The 14,206-nt window shown below is 46.0% G+C and overlaps 5 protein-coding genes across 5 annotated transcripts; 2 read left to right on the forward strand and 3 right to left on the reverse strand.

Moving 5' to 3' along the window:
* FSUBG_12506 (uncharacterized protein) lies at positions 1-2,027 on the forward strand (the record flags this gene model as incomplete). Its single annotated transcript, XM_036677302.1, has 3 exons — positions 432-926; positions 1,547-1,659; positions 1,721-2,027. Coding segments are annotated over 3 exons (915 nt in total), but the record flags the coding sequence as incomplete, so codon positions are not given.
* Positions 2,028-2,943: 916 nt separating this feature from the next.
* FSUBG_12507 (uncharacterized protein) lies at positions 2,944-3,897 on the reverse strand (the record flags this gene model as incomplete). The annotated part of the gene is made up of 1 exon (XM_036677303.1): positions 2,944-3,897. One exon carries the CDS (start codon positions 3,895-3,897, stop codon positions 2,944-2,946), a length of 954 nt encoding a protein of 317 aa, XP_036532009.1.
* A 2,343-nt stretch (positions 3,898-6,240) lies between these two features.
* FSUBG_12508 (uncharacterized protein) lies at positions 6,241-6,882 on the reverse strand (the record flags this gene model as incomplete). Its single annotated transcript, XM_036677304.1, has 1 exon — positions 6,241-6,882. The coding sequence occupies one exon, from the start codon at positions 6,880-6,882 to the stop codon at positions 6,241-6,243; it is 642 nt and encodes a 213-aa protein (XP_036532010.1).
* A 1,358-nt stretch (positions 6,883-8,240) lies between these two features.
* Positions 8,241-9,968, reverse strand: FSUBG_12509 (het-domain protein; the record flags this gene model as incomplete). The annotated part of the gene is made up of 3 exons (XM_036677305.1): positions 8,241-8,313; positions 8,404-8,873; positions 9,177-9,968. The coding sequence occupies 3 exons, from the start codon at positions 9,966-9,968 to the stop codon at positions 8,241-8,243; spliced, it is 1,335 nt and encodes a 444-aa protein (XP_036532011.1).
* A 511-nt stretch (positions 9,969-10,479) lies between these two features.
* FSUBG_12510 (heterokaryon incompatibility 6 OR allele) lies at positions 10,480-12,685 on the forward strand (the record flags this gene model as incomplete). The annotated part of the gene is made up of 3 exons (XM_036677307.1): positions 10,480-11,934; positions 11,989-12,582; positions 12,650-12,685. 3 exons carry the CDS (start codon positions 10,480-10,482, stop codon positions 12,683-12,685), a joined length of 2,085 nt encoding a protein of 694 aa, XP_036532012.1.
* Between the last annotated feature and the right edge of the window lie 1,521 nt (positions 12,686-14,206).

Raw genomic sequence — 14,206 nt, forward strand, 5'->3', positions numbered from 1 at the left:
TATATTAAAAAATAAGTATTATATTATATTATTCTCATTATATAAGACCCTATTAGCTATACCTTACGTATTGGCTATAAAGATATTTAACCTTTTAATATATATTTAAAGTTAGTTATTAAGATATTAATATTTTAGCTAAAACTAAGATCCTAGGTAATAATAAAGGTAATAAGTATCTTACCTATATATATTTATTAGTATTCTTTACCTTTATACGCTAGAGGCTAAAGCCTATTTTAACTACCCATAACCTTACTCCCGCCAATGGTCAGGACATAGGCCAGCTGGATCTTCAGGGCCACTCTGGGCTGCGCTCGCTGTACCAATACCTTCGGCAGGGCCGAGATCGATATATTGGTGCGAACCAAGCGTATCCGTGTACTTTGATAGACGAAGATTATCAAAGCCTGAATATGCACATCCCACAGGATGGATATTATGTCAAGCTTCACTCGGACCAAATCGGAAAGCTGTATACACCCGCCCCTCATATTGAAGAGGTTTACATCTCGCAGCTGGTGATCAATTACTTTTCAGAAGTGAACCTGATGGACCCTGATCACCCGATTCCTGAATTTAACCATCTTTTTCCTTCTAATGCACCCGACCGCAAGTGCTTCTGGGTACGCAACGAGCGAGGACGACCGTTTCAGCTCACCGTCGAGAAAGAATATGGCCTGGAAAACGATGCCCGGGCTGCTCGCTATAAGAAAGCAGCACGCAGTATTGAGTCAGCCGGAGGTTGGAACCGTTGCATTAACCCAGCCATCCAACTTTTCATAGTGCCGTGCCCCGGAGTTAAAATCGACTTTCTTTATCACTGCATCAATGCCGCTAAGGTCAAACGTACAACGCGCCAAGACGTAACGCTCATTTCTAGCGAAAAGCTAGACGAGATGACGAATGGGGTCGCTTTACATTGGGTGCGTGTTTTTGTACCCCGCTAACGGATCTAGCTATCATTGTAACTGATAATAGAGTAGCTTGGCAGATCTCCCATGCGACATTATGAGACTTGGATATTTGAAGAGGACTGAAATAGCTACAATACCGCATATCCTCAACGTCCAATGCCACTGTCGCCAGTCGCCATAGCGAACGAGGACATCAAGCTCGCGGGACAGAAGCAGCATGCAGAGGTTAAAGACGCGATAGAGTCCATAAACGCATGTACTGAGAGAGATGAATATGTCTCTCATGAGACAGCAACGATCTAGAAAAAGACAGACACGAACTATGTGAGAATTAAACTTTTTGCTGCTAAGATGAAAGCCGCCAAAGGTAGAAGAGACGATGTACACGCAGTATGAGGTAATGGGATCGAGTGCCAACGAAGTAAGTATCAGGACTCCCCTGTCGCAAACATCTTCTAACATTGGTATCGTAGATTGCCGCGATTTTGGGCTGGAAGGACACAGGCTCTATAGTGCCGAGATCTGGCAAATGGCCCAGTCCAGGTGTTTGGCCCGCAGAGATAAGTCGCTTATATTCCCACTCATCGTCATCATGGGAGCTTCTTAATATTGATTGGGTATAAACTCAGTGGCTTCATCGGGCTGCATTCTCGTGGGGTGGTCTCAATGGTGACTATCACACGTCCCAAGTCCCGGAAAACCTCATATTCGGTACCAGCGAGTATAACTCTCTTATGACAAGGTACATACTTTTCCTATTAACCGTTTCAACAGCCTGAGAACTCACATCCGTCCTTTTATAGATATGAGAAGTACTTTCAAGACTATGTCAGACGATGTGCATGTACCAATAAGCGCTACACTTTCAAGCTGGACACGGAAATTCACCGCCACCCCTTCGCTAATTCTGAGCTTCCGTTCTGGCTTTGCTACGTCATGTCTTACCAATTTGACGTGATAGAAGCCAATGAAGTTGTAGAAACTTATAGCGATGATTTCCACCCCTTTCGACGCGGGTTCTTTACTTGGTTTGAGCAGGACCTCGACACTGCTATCCTGGACCGCTCTTTTGGGGAGTGGCCCGTTCATATCGCAGAGGAGTATGACTAAACTGTGGGTCTTGAGCTCGAGGGTTCTTGCTGGGCCTTTTTGCCAGAGCTAGAGGAAACAGAGCGAGAAGAACCTGACCTAGACGAAGATCCTTCAGTGTCTGGGTTAGAAGGTGGTCCTGGCTCTGACTCGAACTCTACCCTTTTCTATGGGAGCCAATATTTCAAGGCGGCAGGAAAGCAATTGTAAGCCCTTCCCAAAGACATGTGATTCTACATACTGTTCTCTTATGTCTTATTGCTCTTACAGTGTTTGGGTAACTGATAAGGAGACTCACAGCCAAAATTTCACCTCATTCCTGGACCATCTGGACAGAAAGTCCACATGGCTCCCTCAGTAAATTAGCCTTTACGGACTATTTTCATGGAATTGCCTAATTGGAATAGATAGGATTGTCCGGGGCGGTGCACCATAGGTTGCTGTGGGCAGCTAATGAAATCACCATTCATTTATTGAGACACATTCAAACGACTTTTCATAGAGCAAAGGGACTAAAGTGTAACTCGTAATCGATGGGCCCCATATTAATGCCGGTTCAAAGCTCTAGCCTCGCACTTCAACCGGTCCAGTAAGAGGAGAAATTTGTTGGTTATACCGGTTGCGTCGCTGCTATTATCACTCAATACGTTCTTAAAAAACGGGTTCTTAGCCTTGTTTTCTTCTGAAAGTATCTAATAGTCAGCTGTTAAGGAGATTGACGTTCCTTACGTTGAGTCCTACCGAAGACACGTGTGAATGTGAGCATCAGCTATGGAGTGTATCAAAGGAGCCCAGGCCTTGCACCTGAGCATCGCTAGAACGGTAGGCAGAATCTGGCATGGATTGAGCCCTTAGTCAACTCAGTAAGGACTTTTAGACACTTCATCTAAATAACTTATTAATGAATTCAATAATACCGCCACTTAGAGCTTTATCATTATCTCTTGATTCTGACCTGGACCACTTGGCCACCGGATACATTATCGTTGTTCATTCCAGCTGTGACAACAAAAACACTCTTACCATCTCTCTTCAAGGTCACACTAGTGGGTCCAGCAAGAAGTCCTTCTGAGAGCACTTTAGCTTTGCCATCAGGTGTGATCTTAATCAGCTTGTCTTGCCAAAAACCAACATAAGCATTGCCATTTGTATCCATAGCAAAGTCATCAGGTATAGAGGGAGATCCCTTCTCAAGCCTGTAGATAATTTCAACGTCTCCAACCTTATTTCCAAGCTTATCAATCTTCATTCGGCCAAAGGTCTGGCGATCGGTATTGGTAAAATATAGGTGGTTTTTATAGATCTTAATGCCATTGACACCAAGACCATAGGGGCCATCACTGCTAGGGGTAAGCTCTTTATCCTGAATAGCCACTCTGATTTTGCCTGTACTTGTATCTATTTGTAAAATCTCTCCTCGAACAGAGTCAGCACCGAGGATGACATGCTTGTGATGGGGAAGTGCCACGATGCCATTAACAGGGCCATATTTGGACTCCTCAAAAACGGTATCAACAGACAGCTTGCCATGGTTGAACTTGAGTAGCGAAAGCTTCATGCTGTTGTTCTGGAATTGTTGTCCGGTGTCATTCCCCGCCGCTAGAGCAAAGACATCGTTGCCGATCTCGGTGATGCCAAATAGACTGTTGACGCCCTCAATCTGTGCAATCACCTTCGGTTTAGAAGGGGTCTTATATGGATTCAATGAGTAGAGTTTGCCTTCCCCCATTGTGCTAAGTAATAGGTCACCATTGGATCGAGAAGCAACATTCTCGATCCGGACGCCGGGAATCTCGACTATTTCCCGGACTTTTGGCTGGGAAGGAAGGCATGAAGAAAGGGTGCCCGAAAGGAGGAGAGCAGGGAGAATGGATGCAGTTGCGTAGTGCATGGTGCTGGTGGAAGTTGAAAAGATAGAGTTGCGGTGATACCTACAACGCGGCTTTTGCATAGAAATAAGCGATCCTCATTATATCATAAACGGCACAAAGGTGACGTATGGTTTCTAAGGTGATTTGATTTGTCAGCCGCTTATCAAAGCTGTGATCCTGCTGTTGCCCCCAACGCTGACATGCATATTCCAAGCTCCACGGAGTCCGAAATGGATTCCAATCCCTGCCAGAATGCCCTTATCAAAGCACAGATATATCAGCCTCCCCTCATCCTTAAGCCCAGCTAGTTCGTGTTTGGAGATATTAACAAATTTATCCAGTTCTTACCTTAAATGAAGCGGCCTAGGATAGGCAATCGCTAATGCAGATACATGAGCTCTGTTAGCTTTACTTGAAAAAGCATAAGATACCGGTTATAACTTTACATCAGGGAACTGTTTGTGTCATGTACCTAGATTAGTATTGGGCTAGAAAGGCTCAACTCGTTCGAAAATTCAACATATGGAACTTTAGCAAGAACATGACTGCAGACAAATAGGAATAGACTATAGCCAGTACAGAAGCGACAACGGGACGGCAAAAAGTCGGAGGTGCTTGTCCATGGTAAACCAGTTTCATCAGCGATGCTAAAAAAAGAGATCGGAAGACGCGCTGTACCGCAATATTACGGGCCTCCAGGTAAGACTTCCTATGAGCATTTGTCTCAGCTGGCCGATGCTAAGCTGAGAAGTTCCAACCTCCGGAAGCACGGATAAAAACAATGAATTGACAGTGCGCACTTTACCGTCAATCGCTGCATTGATATCAAGTCCCCTGGTTTTTCATTCACAGCTGTTTCAGTAAAGACAGAAAATAGCTAAAAGCCAATCATGCTAACAAAGGTACAGCCCATGCGACGCTCGGAGATCCGCAAAACACTTTGCCAGCTTTAACTGTATTGGCAAGACAAGAGGATATAGTGCAGATCGCTTGAACTGTTTTACAAACGCAAAGGCGATCCGTTGCGGATGCCGAAACCCTCGGTCGTGTTATGTCAATTGTCAAAGCCCAGTTACCGAGCGAACGCAGAATCCACGACAACGCCAAGTTTCCTGCAGCTGATTTTTGGAAGTGGGTATTCTACCGGTGCGCAAACGAGTTTTTGCTGTCCATCGAAGGTTACGATTTATTGAAAGTCATACCGCCGAGCGTTGGCGGCAGAGTTGTATTAGAGAGAATCTGTCGCGAAAAGAAAAGTGTCACGCGGGTTTTGTTGTCGAAACTCTTGTTTGGTGCAATAAACGGCAAATCACAATTTCTCGCTGGTTTTATACTCGAGAACGGGTCCGATCCTGAAGACAGTCATGGCTTTGCCAGCACCCGATGGACTGACGACGGCGAAATGACTGCGCTTCTTTGAGCAGCTCAATTACACGATGCAGAGGCCGTTACGCTACTGCTGGAATATGGTGCTAACCCTGACAAGACCATTGCAACGTCGCGCGATAGGACTCCTCTACTTCTAGCACTTAAAAAGCCTGGCTGAACTGATGTTATCGCATTGTTGATTGAAAACAAAACGAACCTTAGGGTTCCTCTTCACCAGGAATTGCACGGCTTTAGTAGAGGGCCCTTTGACCAATACCTAATTGAGGCTGTGACTAACGCAGGCTTTAAGTGGGTGGAGTTGTTGATTGACGATGGGGCGGACATCAATGCCCTTCCACCACTTTGTCGACCATCAGCTCTACAAACGGCGATTGAGGCTGATGATATGGAAAGGATCGATATGTTTCTCGCCCTAGGGGCTGATCCTAATCGTCGACCACCTTCCAAACTCTGTCCATGGGATTCTGGAACAACGCTTTCGCTCACAGCTGCTGCGCGATGTTATAGCACGAAGGCAACTCAGAAACTGATGTGGGGGGGCGCAAATATCGACCATTTCATACCCTTGGACTGAAATACTGTTGATTTAGATCGATCGCATAAAAGCCATCAGACAGCACTCTAAGCATCTATTGAAAGCTGTAATAAAGACGTTACTCGGCTGTCGTTCAGACACGGCGCTGATCGAAACATCCCAGACTGCACTAATTCAACGGCATTACAACCGGCGGCTCCAAGATTCTGCGACCACGAAAGATAATGGGAAATAATTGTCTTGTAATTACAGGTAAATAAAGATAGAGTTTATCTATAGGGAAAAACCTCAGTGCAGTAAAAAAGCCCTTTTTATCTTAAGCCTAATCCCACGTTTAATGATAACCCAACCGTAACTCAACTATGAGCCGACTTCATGTCGAGCTTCAATGCCTAGTTGTCTCTCTTCCCGAATATTTATAATTGGGAAAGTATTCGGCTTACTTCGGCTGATGCAGGCATCGACCGTTGCATGAACCGGAAGCACAGCACTTGCCTTCATTATCCGTACCTCTACCACAGCACATATCATTGAAGTTCCCAGAGTCACACTTCTCAGGGTTTGTGGCACATCCTTCTCCTGCACCAGTACCGCAAAAACATCTTCCATCTTGACCTTTGACCCCAGGGGCGCAGCATGCGCGGTTGTTGGGAAACTCGCCACATGGAGCGCATTCCGCAGCCTTGCATCTCCCATCGATACAACTCAGATCGCGATCGAAGTCTTTGATATCACATCCAGCGAGACAGTCGCAGGGGGATTCCTTCTTGTTCGAGATGTGGCGGCAGAAGCCGTCAATGCAAGACCCAGGCAGAGGGAAAATGTATTTCCGGTCCGTTCTCTCTTTGTGGCATTCAGCAGCCGGGGGACGTGTGCAGTCCTTGAAGGATTTACAGGTCTCTCCAACCTTGACACAGGGGTAAACCGTTTTGCCAAAGAAATCGCGTGCTGAGAGGTCACGGATCTCGGGGGTGACGCTGGGGGTTTTGCAATTTGCGGGAAAATAGGGTGGATCTGCACGGCTGATTGCTTGAGCAGTGCCGGCAAACGCGACAGCCAAGATACTTCTGTTGATAAGCATTGTGAAGAGGAAGACAAGATATAGTAGACTAGTAAAACCCTGATTGGCGCGACTTATAGAATGGAGTAAAGGGGTTTATTGTTGTAATAGAAGGTAGATTAAAAACAATAAAGTTATCCTGCTTCGAGACTTAAATATTATTAACTTTCTAAAACCTATAATTTATTAAGTTTACTTAGCTATCGGTCCGAAATTGCCCTGGAAAGCCTTTTAGCTAGGTAGTTAACACATAGCCTGTATTTCTCTTGAGCCATGTTTCTCCCAAGCCGTGTTTCACTCCAACTTTCTCTAATTCCTCCAATCAAACAACACGTTAGCACGGCTAGAATAGGACGGCAGCGGCAAGTAATCGGCTGAAATAAATATTCCCTATGAGCCGTTTCACTAGGACGCGGCTCGAGTCGGCCCTACTTAACTTCTTTTCCATCCTGTCTTGACAGGTTATCCAGTTATCACCGCCCTGCAGATAATCGCCGTGCATACTTCTGGGATAGGCCCCTCACAGAAATCCAATTAAACCAGCACCTAAATCTTTGGTTGTTTCGGAAGTCGGCACTTGTCGGTATCGGTTGAAGACTGGTCCTTTGGCTGCCGCCTTGACAGCTGAGGGCGGAGAGCTGGGGGATCAGCGCCGTGAGAATTTGTATGTCACTGTGTCTCAGGTGCACTCCATAAGCTACAGGCAGAAGCACCACTACTTCAGCTGTGGCTTACGGTACACCAGGATCATGATGACCTTACTTATTGACTGAGGTAAAAAGCAAAGGCTACCGTGATGAAATCGCCAATGCTCATACGCCAAATGGCAATGGCATATGGGCACGGATCGTTTGCATCCACCTGCTGATTCTGTCATCTCCGGATCTTTACGGACCTTCTGCTTCAAAGCTACGTTCCTATGATATTAACGTGCACTACGAATCGTTGTTGATTGGCTCCTCTGTCCTAAGTGTTTGAGTATCCTACTCGGGAATCGTCAATGCCGAGGGAGGCACACTTTTATTTTTCTGGCTTGCTATTAAATTCATCTCCTGTAGCATAGTCCATTCAACAGGGCGAACCCATAACGCCCGCTACGGAGGACAAAAGGTGTTCATATTGAGTACCCCGCGAGCCTTGGGCTTGGTTCTGATTCACCATTAACTTGCCGACTTCTCTATTCGACTGCCGAGCTAACCAGGCTAACATGAAACTTCCATCTTATACCTATGGAAAACTCCAACCTGTGACCTGTCAGATGACCCGTCAATGCCTGAAGCTTTGATCATCCCGGATAAGAGCCCCCCGGCCACATTATCGTAACACTGGCTGCACACCACCTTGACAATAATCAACAGAAAGCCTCAGAACTTCTTTGATTACTTCGCGAAAGACCTGGTTGTCACGCCAATCGTTCTAACTTCGAGGTCTTGTCGTGTTCGTACAGTCGCCCTGTCCAAGTTATTTTCAGATTCACTCACCCATAAACGGGTAAAATACGAGATATAAATAATTTCTCTTCTCGGAATAGTGTTGCCATACGCGTCCGGGAGCTTGTGTGACTTAAAGTCCAGCTTAACTTGTCTGCGCTGCAAAAGCTTCATAGCATATACTAGATTGATAGGCCACCGAAGTTTCTTGACTGTTGTAGTTATATTTGTAATGGTTGTGCCACTTGCCCAGTATTCCACAATGATAACATATCTCCGCTTCGGATCAGTTCGAGCGGCTAGTTCCACAATAAAGCTATAGTCGTTGCCATTTTGTTTTGGAGTCTTGGGAAATCTTCCTAACAGCGCAGGAAAATGTCGACGCCCAGCTTGCGCCTGAACAGGATAGGTGAAGGTAGTGGTGTAATTATTCCAGACTGCTAAACCGAGACTGAGACCATCACCGGGTTCGTAGAGGTGGGCAGCTTCTGTATGACGAATGAAGCAGGTGGGTTCTGGTTTGGCTTCGTTCACAAATCGTGATGGAACGTAAATGGGGTCTGAGAATCTAACGCACTCGTTCTGTATTGGAGTTCTCACAAATGTCATCGAACAGAACAGAAGAGGAAGAACCAGAGATCTCCGGTTCATTTCATGCACCAAGACAGCATATCCAAGCCCCTTCTCGTATGGATCCCTTCTGATTTTTAGTGTAGCTTGTAACCCTCGTGCTGTCATTGTGGGACTGAACGCAACATAGGGAACTCGAACGCTGTCTCGTGCTATCAGATTCTGATAGTTCCGGAATTGCGAGGGGGATTTGGCCAGCCCATTTGGCGCAAATCCATCGTCAGCTTCTGTGCAATTTCATGCGAGTAAGGATACATCTTCGTTGACCTTGATGACTTCCTCTTGTAGACGATAGAATGCCCGATCTTTCTCGCCATATAGCAATGGCATGTTAACATTAAACATTCCCAAGAGCGAATAGGCTCTATCCTCGCATCGAGTAGTCTGTCGACTTGCGGCCCAGGTAAAAAGTCTTCCCGATCGAAGCGATCTTAAGTATGCCCCCTCCTCGTAGGAGGCTTTAATGAGACTGGTTCCATCTATGCCAGTGGCCGCTTGAATGGCATCTTGTAGTTCGACACGATTCCCACACATGTGCCAATTCTTATCGTAGAATATCAACTCCCTGGGAGCTAGAAGCTCCTGTAACGTCCAGCCCCGAGTGAACCATTGAGAGTTCTGGAACGATTCCGTCCACGGTTTCGATCCTGCTGATCCTGTCTTGTGTGTCACAACATCGGCAGATATAGTCACATCTGAAAGATATGCATAACAAACGCCTGATTCCATATACCATCGGCACATCGAGTTAATAGACTCTTGAAGTTCAGTGCTGCTTGACTTGTCGATGCAGCAAGTATCGACCCAGATGTATTCATACCCGGCTTGCGAAGCCATAAGACCAAATTGATAGATCTTGCGGTAATTCCGCTCAGTCCACAGTGGTCCTGCACCCAAAACATCGGCATCTCTGTGTGTCACCCTGGTTTTCATATCCGAGTAAGACGGTTCCTCACCTTCCCATCGATGAGAAAGTATTGCATACTTCGGGATCTTGTCGCCAGGGAACTCCTTGAAAAAGAGACCTTTGGCTGATAGTAGACGCATTTTACTTCCAGGTGGCGCTATTTCCGATCAGGTTGACGATGGGGATGAATGCTGCCTATAAGGTTAAGCTTTAGGCTGCGAACACAGATAATGAATGACAACACGATATTTTTTTTCTTTCCCGATATAAGCTTTTACCTATCCGATCAGGTTGAAACACTGTCTTGTTGGATCAGCGAGACAAGAAAATCCCTAAGCGAATGTCGCATCCAGACCCCACAAGGATCAGTCTTGAGTCACGGGACAGCGAACCTGCCAGTCTTGTATTTTATCAGATATGATCCTGGTGTAATTGGTGGAAATTGCAGGAGCCACATGATGTAAATGCGGGGGTTGTAACAGCGCGATTAACAGTCAGCGGCACAGCAGTGTTGCCTAAAAGAGGGCCAATCTTCAACTCCAGCAAACTCATGCTCTCATGTGAAAATTCATATTCTTATTGTATAGTTATCACTCAGATATCTTCGGTAATACAAGCTCCGAGCCACAAGCCTCAAATGCAAATGACACTATGAGTTTAAATAAAGATTTCCAGTATCTCCCTCTCACGGCTCCGACGCAAACCCGAGTCATCTTACTTACCCCAGGAAAGAGCAATGATCCCATCCGCTGCTTCCAGCTGGTCATTAATCTGGACCACGATTGGAAAGTATCTGATGGACCTTGCCATCTTCTGCCTGGTTCAGGTGGAGAACCAACCTTGACACAGAGATCACGTCTGCAACAAGAGAGGTGCAACTCAGACCTCGAAATTCCGGGTCTTTTGATGAAATCAGCTAGTCGCACTATTTTGCATCTTTTCCAAGGATACACAGCGCTATCCTATGTATGGGGCGACCAGAAAAACCCGCATGAGATCTTTATTGACGGCAAACCTTTTCATGTCGGAGAAAACCTTTATACTGCTCTACTACGGTTACGACAACGAATCAGTATTTTAAGGACTGGCGCTACTACTCCAGAAGACTTTGATGACGAGGCTCTGGATGTGATAAAGCAACATCTGCTTTCAGAACGTCGCTTTCTTTGGGTTGATGCAATCTGCATCAACCAGAATGATGTCGCTGAGCGAGAGGCTCAGGTAAAGCTCATGGCTCGCATCTATCAAAAGGCGGATCATGTACATGGAGACCTTGGACGGAAAGAAGCGACTGGAGGCATTGAGCTGCTACATCTCATGCAAAAGATAATCAGAGCGGGTGACCGTTGCCAATTCCAGCTCTCTCCCTCGAAAGAAACTTGTCAGGAAGAGGGGCAAACAAACTCTGACGCCAAAACCAACATTATGTCCGCCTTGGAGTCAGAATTTGGAAATTTCCAAGCGGGGAAGACGGGAAATATTCGCGAAGTCAGGTTGCCAAGTCCGTCAACCAAAGTCCTCGAGGATCATGGCATTCCTAGAGAAGATGACGAGGTATGGAAACATTGGCGGCAATTCCTCAACTCGATATATTTTCAGCGCCTTTGGATCGTCCAAGAGGCCTCACTGGCAACCTCGATCACTCTATGGTATTCGAATGTCGGCATCGAGATTGAAATGGTTGGCCAATGTCTACGATACTTGAGAAAGTATAGCACTAACGCAGCTCTGTACTCTGTGCCAAAAGATGAATTTAGTTCGTCTATAAGCACACCACCCGCTATTTGGGCAGTAATCGGGCTAATCAACCAGCGAAACCAAATACGTGGGGCAGACGGCCATCTGACCAAACAAGTTCCTCTGGTTCACATGTTGAATCTTGCCCGTCGCAAACAGGCAACTAATCTGCGTGACAAAATCTTCGGACTTCTTGGCATGGCATCCGATGGTTCAGATTTCCTTCATCTTGTGACATATTCACGAAGTGTAGAAGACGTTTACCAGGATTTTGCCAAATTCTTCATTGAACGAGGTCAGGGAATATCAATGCTCTATCAAGTTGATAGCAGAGTTTCAAAAACCTTGAATATTCCTTCCTGGGTACCTGTAAGTACACCTACAACTGGAAATACGGAGACAGATTTGCTAATATCTTCTCAGGATTGGTCGCGTGATACAGACGATTCATCTCTGCAGGACGAATTACCTGCTCTATCTAGCGGTCTTGATGAGAAAAAGGCGCTTGAGATACGGTTGTCTGGTTCGGAACTGGTAATCACGGGCCACATACTTGACACCATTAAGTGCCTAAGCACACCGATGTCTAGCAACCTTACATGGGGAACATTCTCTGAAATAGCTACCCTCCTATGGGAGGGCGGCAACCTCTTGATGAAGCAGAACGTCGAAGGGGAGCAGGCAGTGGAAATCATGCTCCATACCCTCAGCTGTGGCTCCCTAAGTGCCAAGCCAGCCGCCGAAGTAGAAAGCCTCCGCCAAGGCTTTACTGCAGTATTTGGGCATGGGACGTTCCTTATAAATGGAGGGAACCCTGATGAATCGCCGTGGCTACCGCATATGCGCCATTTCTTGGTTCATGGTATGGCACTTGCGCCTGGGCGCCGATGGTGCATTACAGCCCGAGGGAAGTTTGGCCTTGTCCCAGGAGGTACCAAGACCGGTGATCGCGTTGCAATCTTCGGTAGCTACTCATTGCCTTTTATTCTTCGAAACCATTCAACTGAAGACAATACCGTCAGTCAACATATGACGGCTAAATTACGCTCGAAACTCAATATGCTAAAGGCTAGATGTCTACCAGGATCTTCTGCAGATATCAGTACTGCGTTTACTTTAGTTGGCCATGGATATATATACAAGCTAAATTTAAAAAAAAGGAAACACAGGAACAGGCAAGAAATTATTCTAGTATAGAAATTACTCAGTATGTGAATCCCTGTCTCTATGGAATTCTTCTTTTATGTGTTTCTTTTCTAAATCGGGTCCAACTCGTTATACAACAGGCAAGCCATTTTGGCTTCTCGACAGAGACTAGGACCTGAACTTTTCCTCTGACATGTTGAGTGCTTCTGTCCATACACTCATGATGGCTATGACTACTGGCGACTGCATCTGTGTCCTGCCTGAAGGAGAACGCAATGACAGCTTGACAGAAGCGATCATCGATATAAAAACTTTGTTCTGTCTTCTACTCAACTGAAAGACATTCCTTCAGTTCATGCCATGATTATGGGGTTCGAATAACTCAAGGCAATGTATATTTCTCCTTTAGCCTTACAGTTGAAAGTAGTCAAATGCTAAGTTTCATTCTTATAAGATCATTAACACTCAGTTCTACTACTATCACTGGGGTTGGAAAGGACACTAGGGCAGAGACTTAGGCTGTTGATCTGACAGGCCCCAGTTACCCAGCACCAGAAGGAGCAATTGGCAGTTACTTATCAAAGACCCAGTTGTTGGTCAATGATACCCAACGACCCGCCAAGTATATCTGAGCCTCTTATATAAAACTCCGAATTTCTCTCGAGGGTTCAGGTTGCTGCAAGAGTTTATGCGAACGACTTTGCAACACCACAGGCTTTGTCGGGTACCTGAGGGAGGGGATTCCGATCTTTGATGGCCACAAGAACGCCCAGGGAAAGGTCAAGGATGGCCCTTTAAGCTTGTTGAGATGGAGCATCAGGTACTAGAGCTTACGAATTTTAAACATGTGATCATTCAAGCTAAACATCTCTCTGACAGAGAAAAACAGCATATCGGAAGCTTCCTACCTTTACAATTGTGAGTGGTAGCAATCATGCGAGCCACAAGGATACTGAAGAAGCAGACCCTTGTTCCGCGTTGTGGTGAATTCGTAACCCGATCATGCAGTCCCGCAGGAGTCGCTCTCCAAGCTCCCACCCTTATTGACTGGCCTAACCATTTGGTAGAGAGACAATACGATAGCTTTGACACCAAAATAGACAGCGCTCGATGACAGCGTTCATTTGGGGTGGGAAAAGAGGGCCATCTAGCAGGGGAATTTCCTTAGTAGCCATCGCCTTTATTTGGGCTGTAACAATATAGGTACTTTGCCCAAAGATTGTGAGATCTCGCAGAAGGAAATGGGAGACCGGAAACGTTGGGCATCAAAGGCCGCCAGAAAATATGTAATGGCAGGCCTCCCGCATGAGAGAAGAGGCAACTAGCCTACTAGGACTAATGCAGTACATGTTGTCACCAACACCTGTGACAATTACCCCATCGTGGTAAGTCTGATTGGGCTACTGTTATCTCTCACTTTGAGCAATCGCACTCAATTGGCCGCCTCCTTTTGAGAAGCCTGTTTGCTTTTCTGCAGGTCTCTCTAGCGATTTTC

The sequence above is a fragment of the Fusarium subglutinans genome (assembly GCF_013396075.1).
Source record: "Fusarium subglutinans strain NRRL 66333 chromosome Unknown NRRL66333_c0000272, whole genome shotgun sequence".
Taxonomy (NCBI): Eukaryota; Fungi; Ascomycota; class Sordariomycetes; order Hypocreales; family Nectriaceae; genus Fusarium; species Fusarium subglutinans.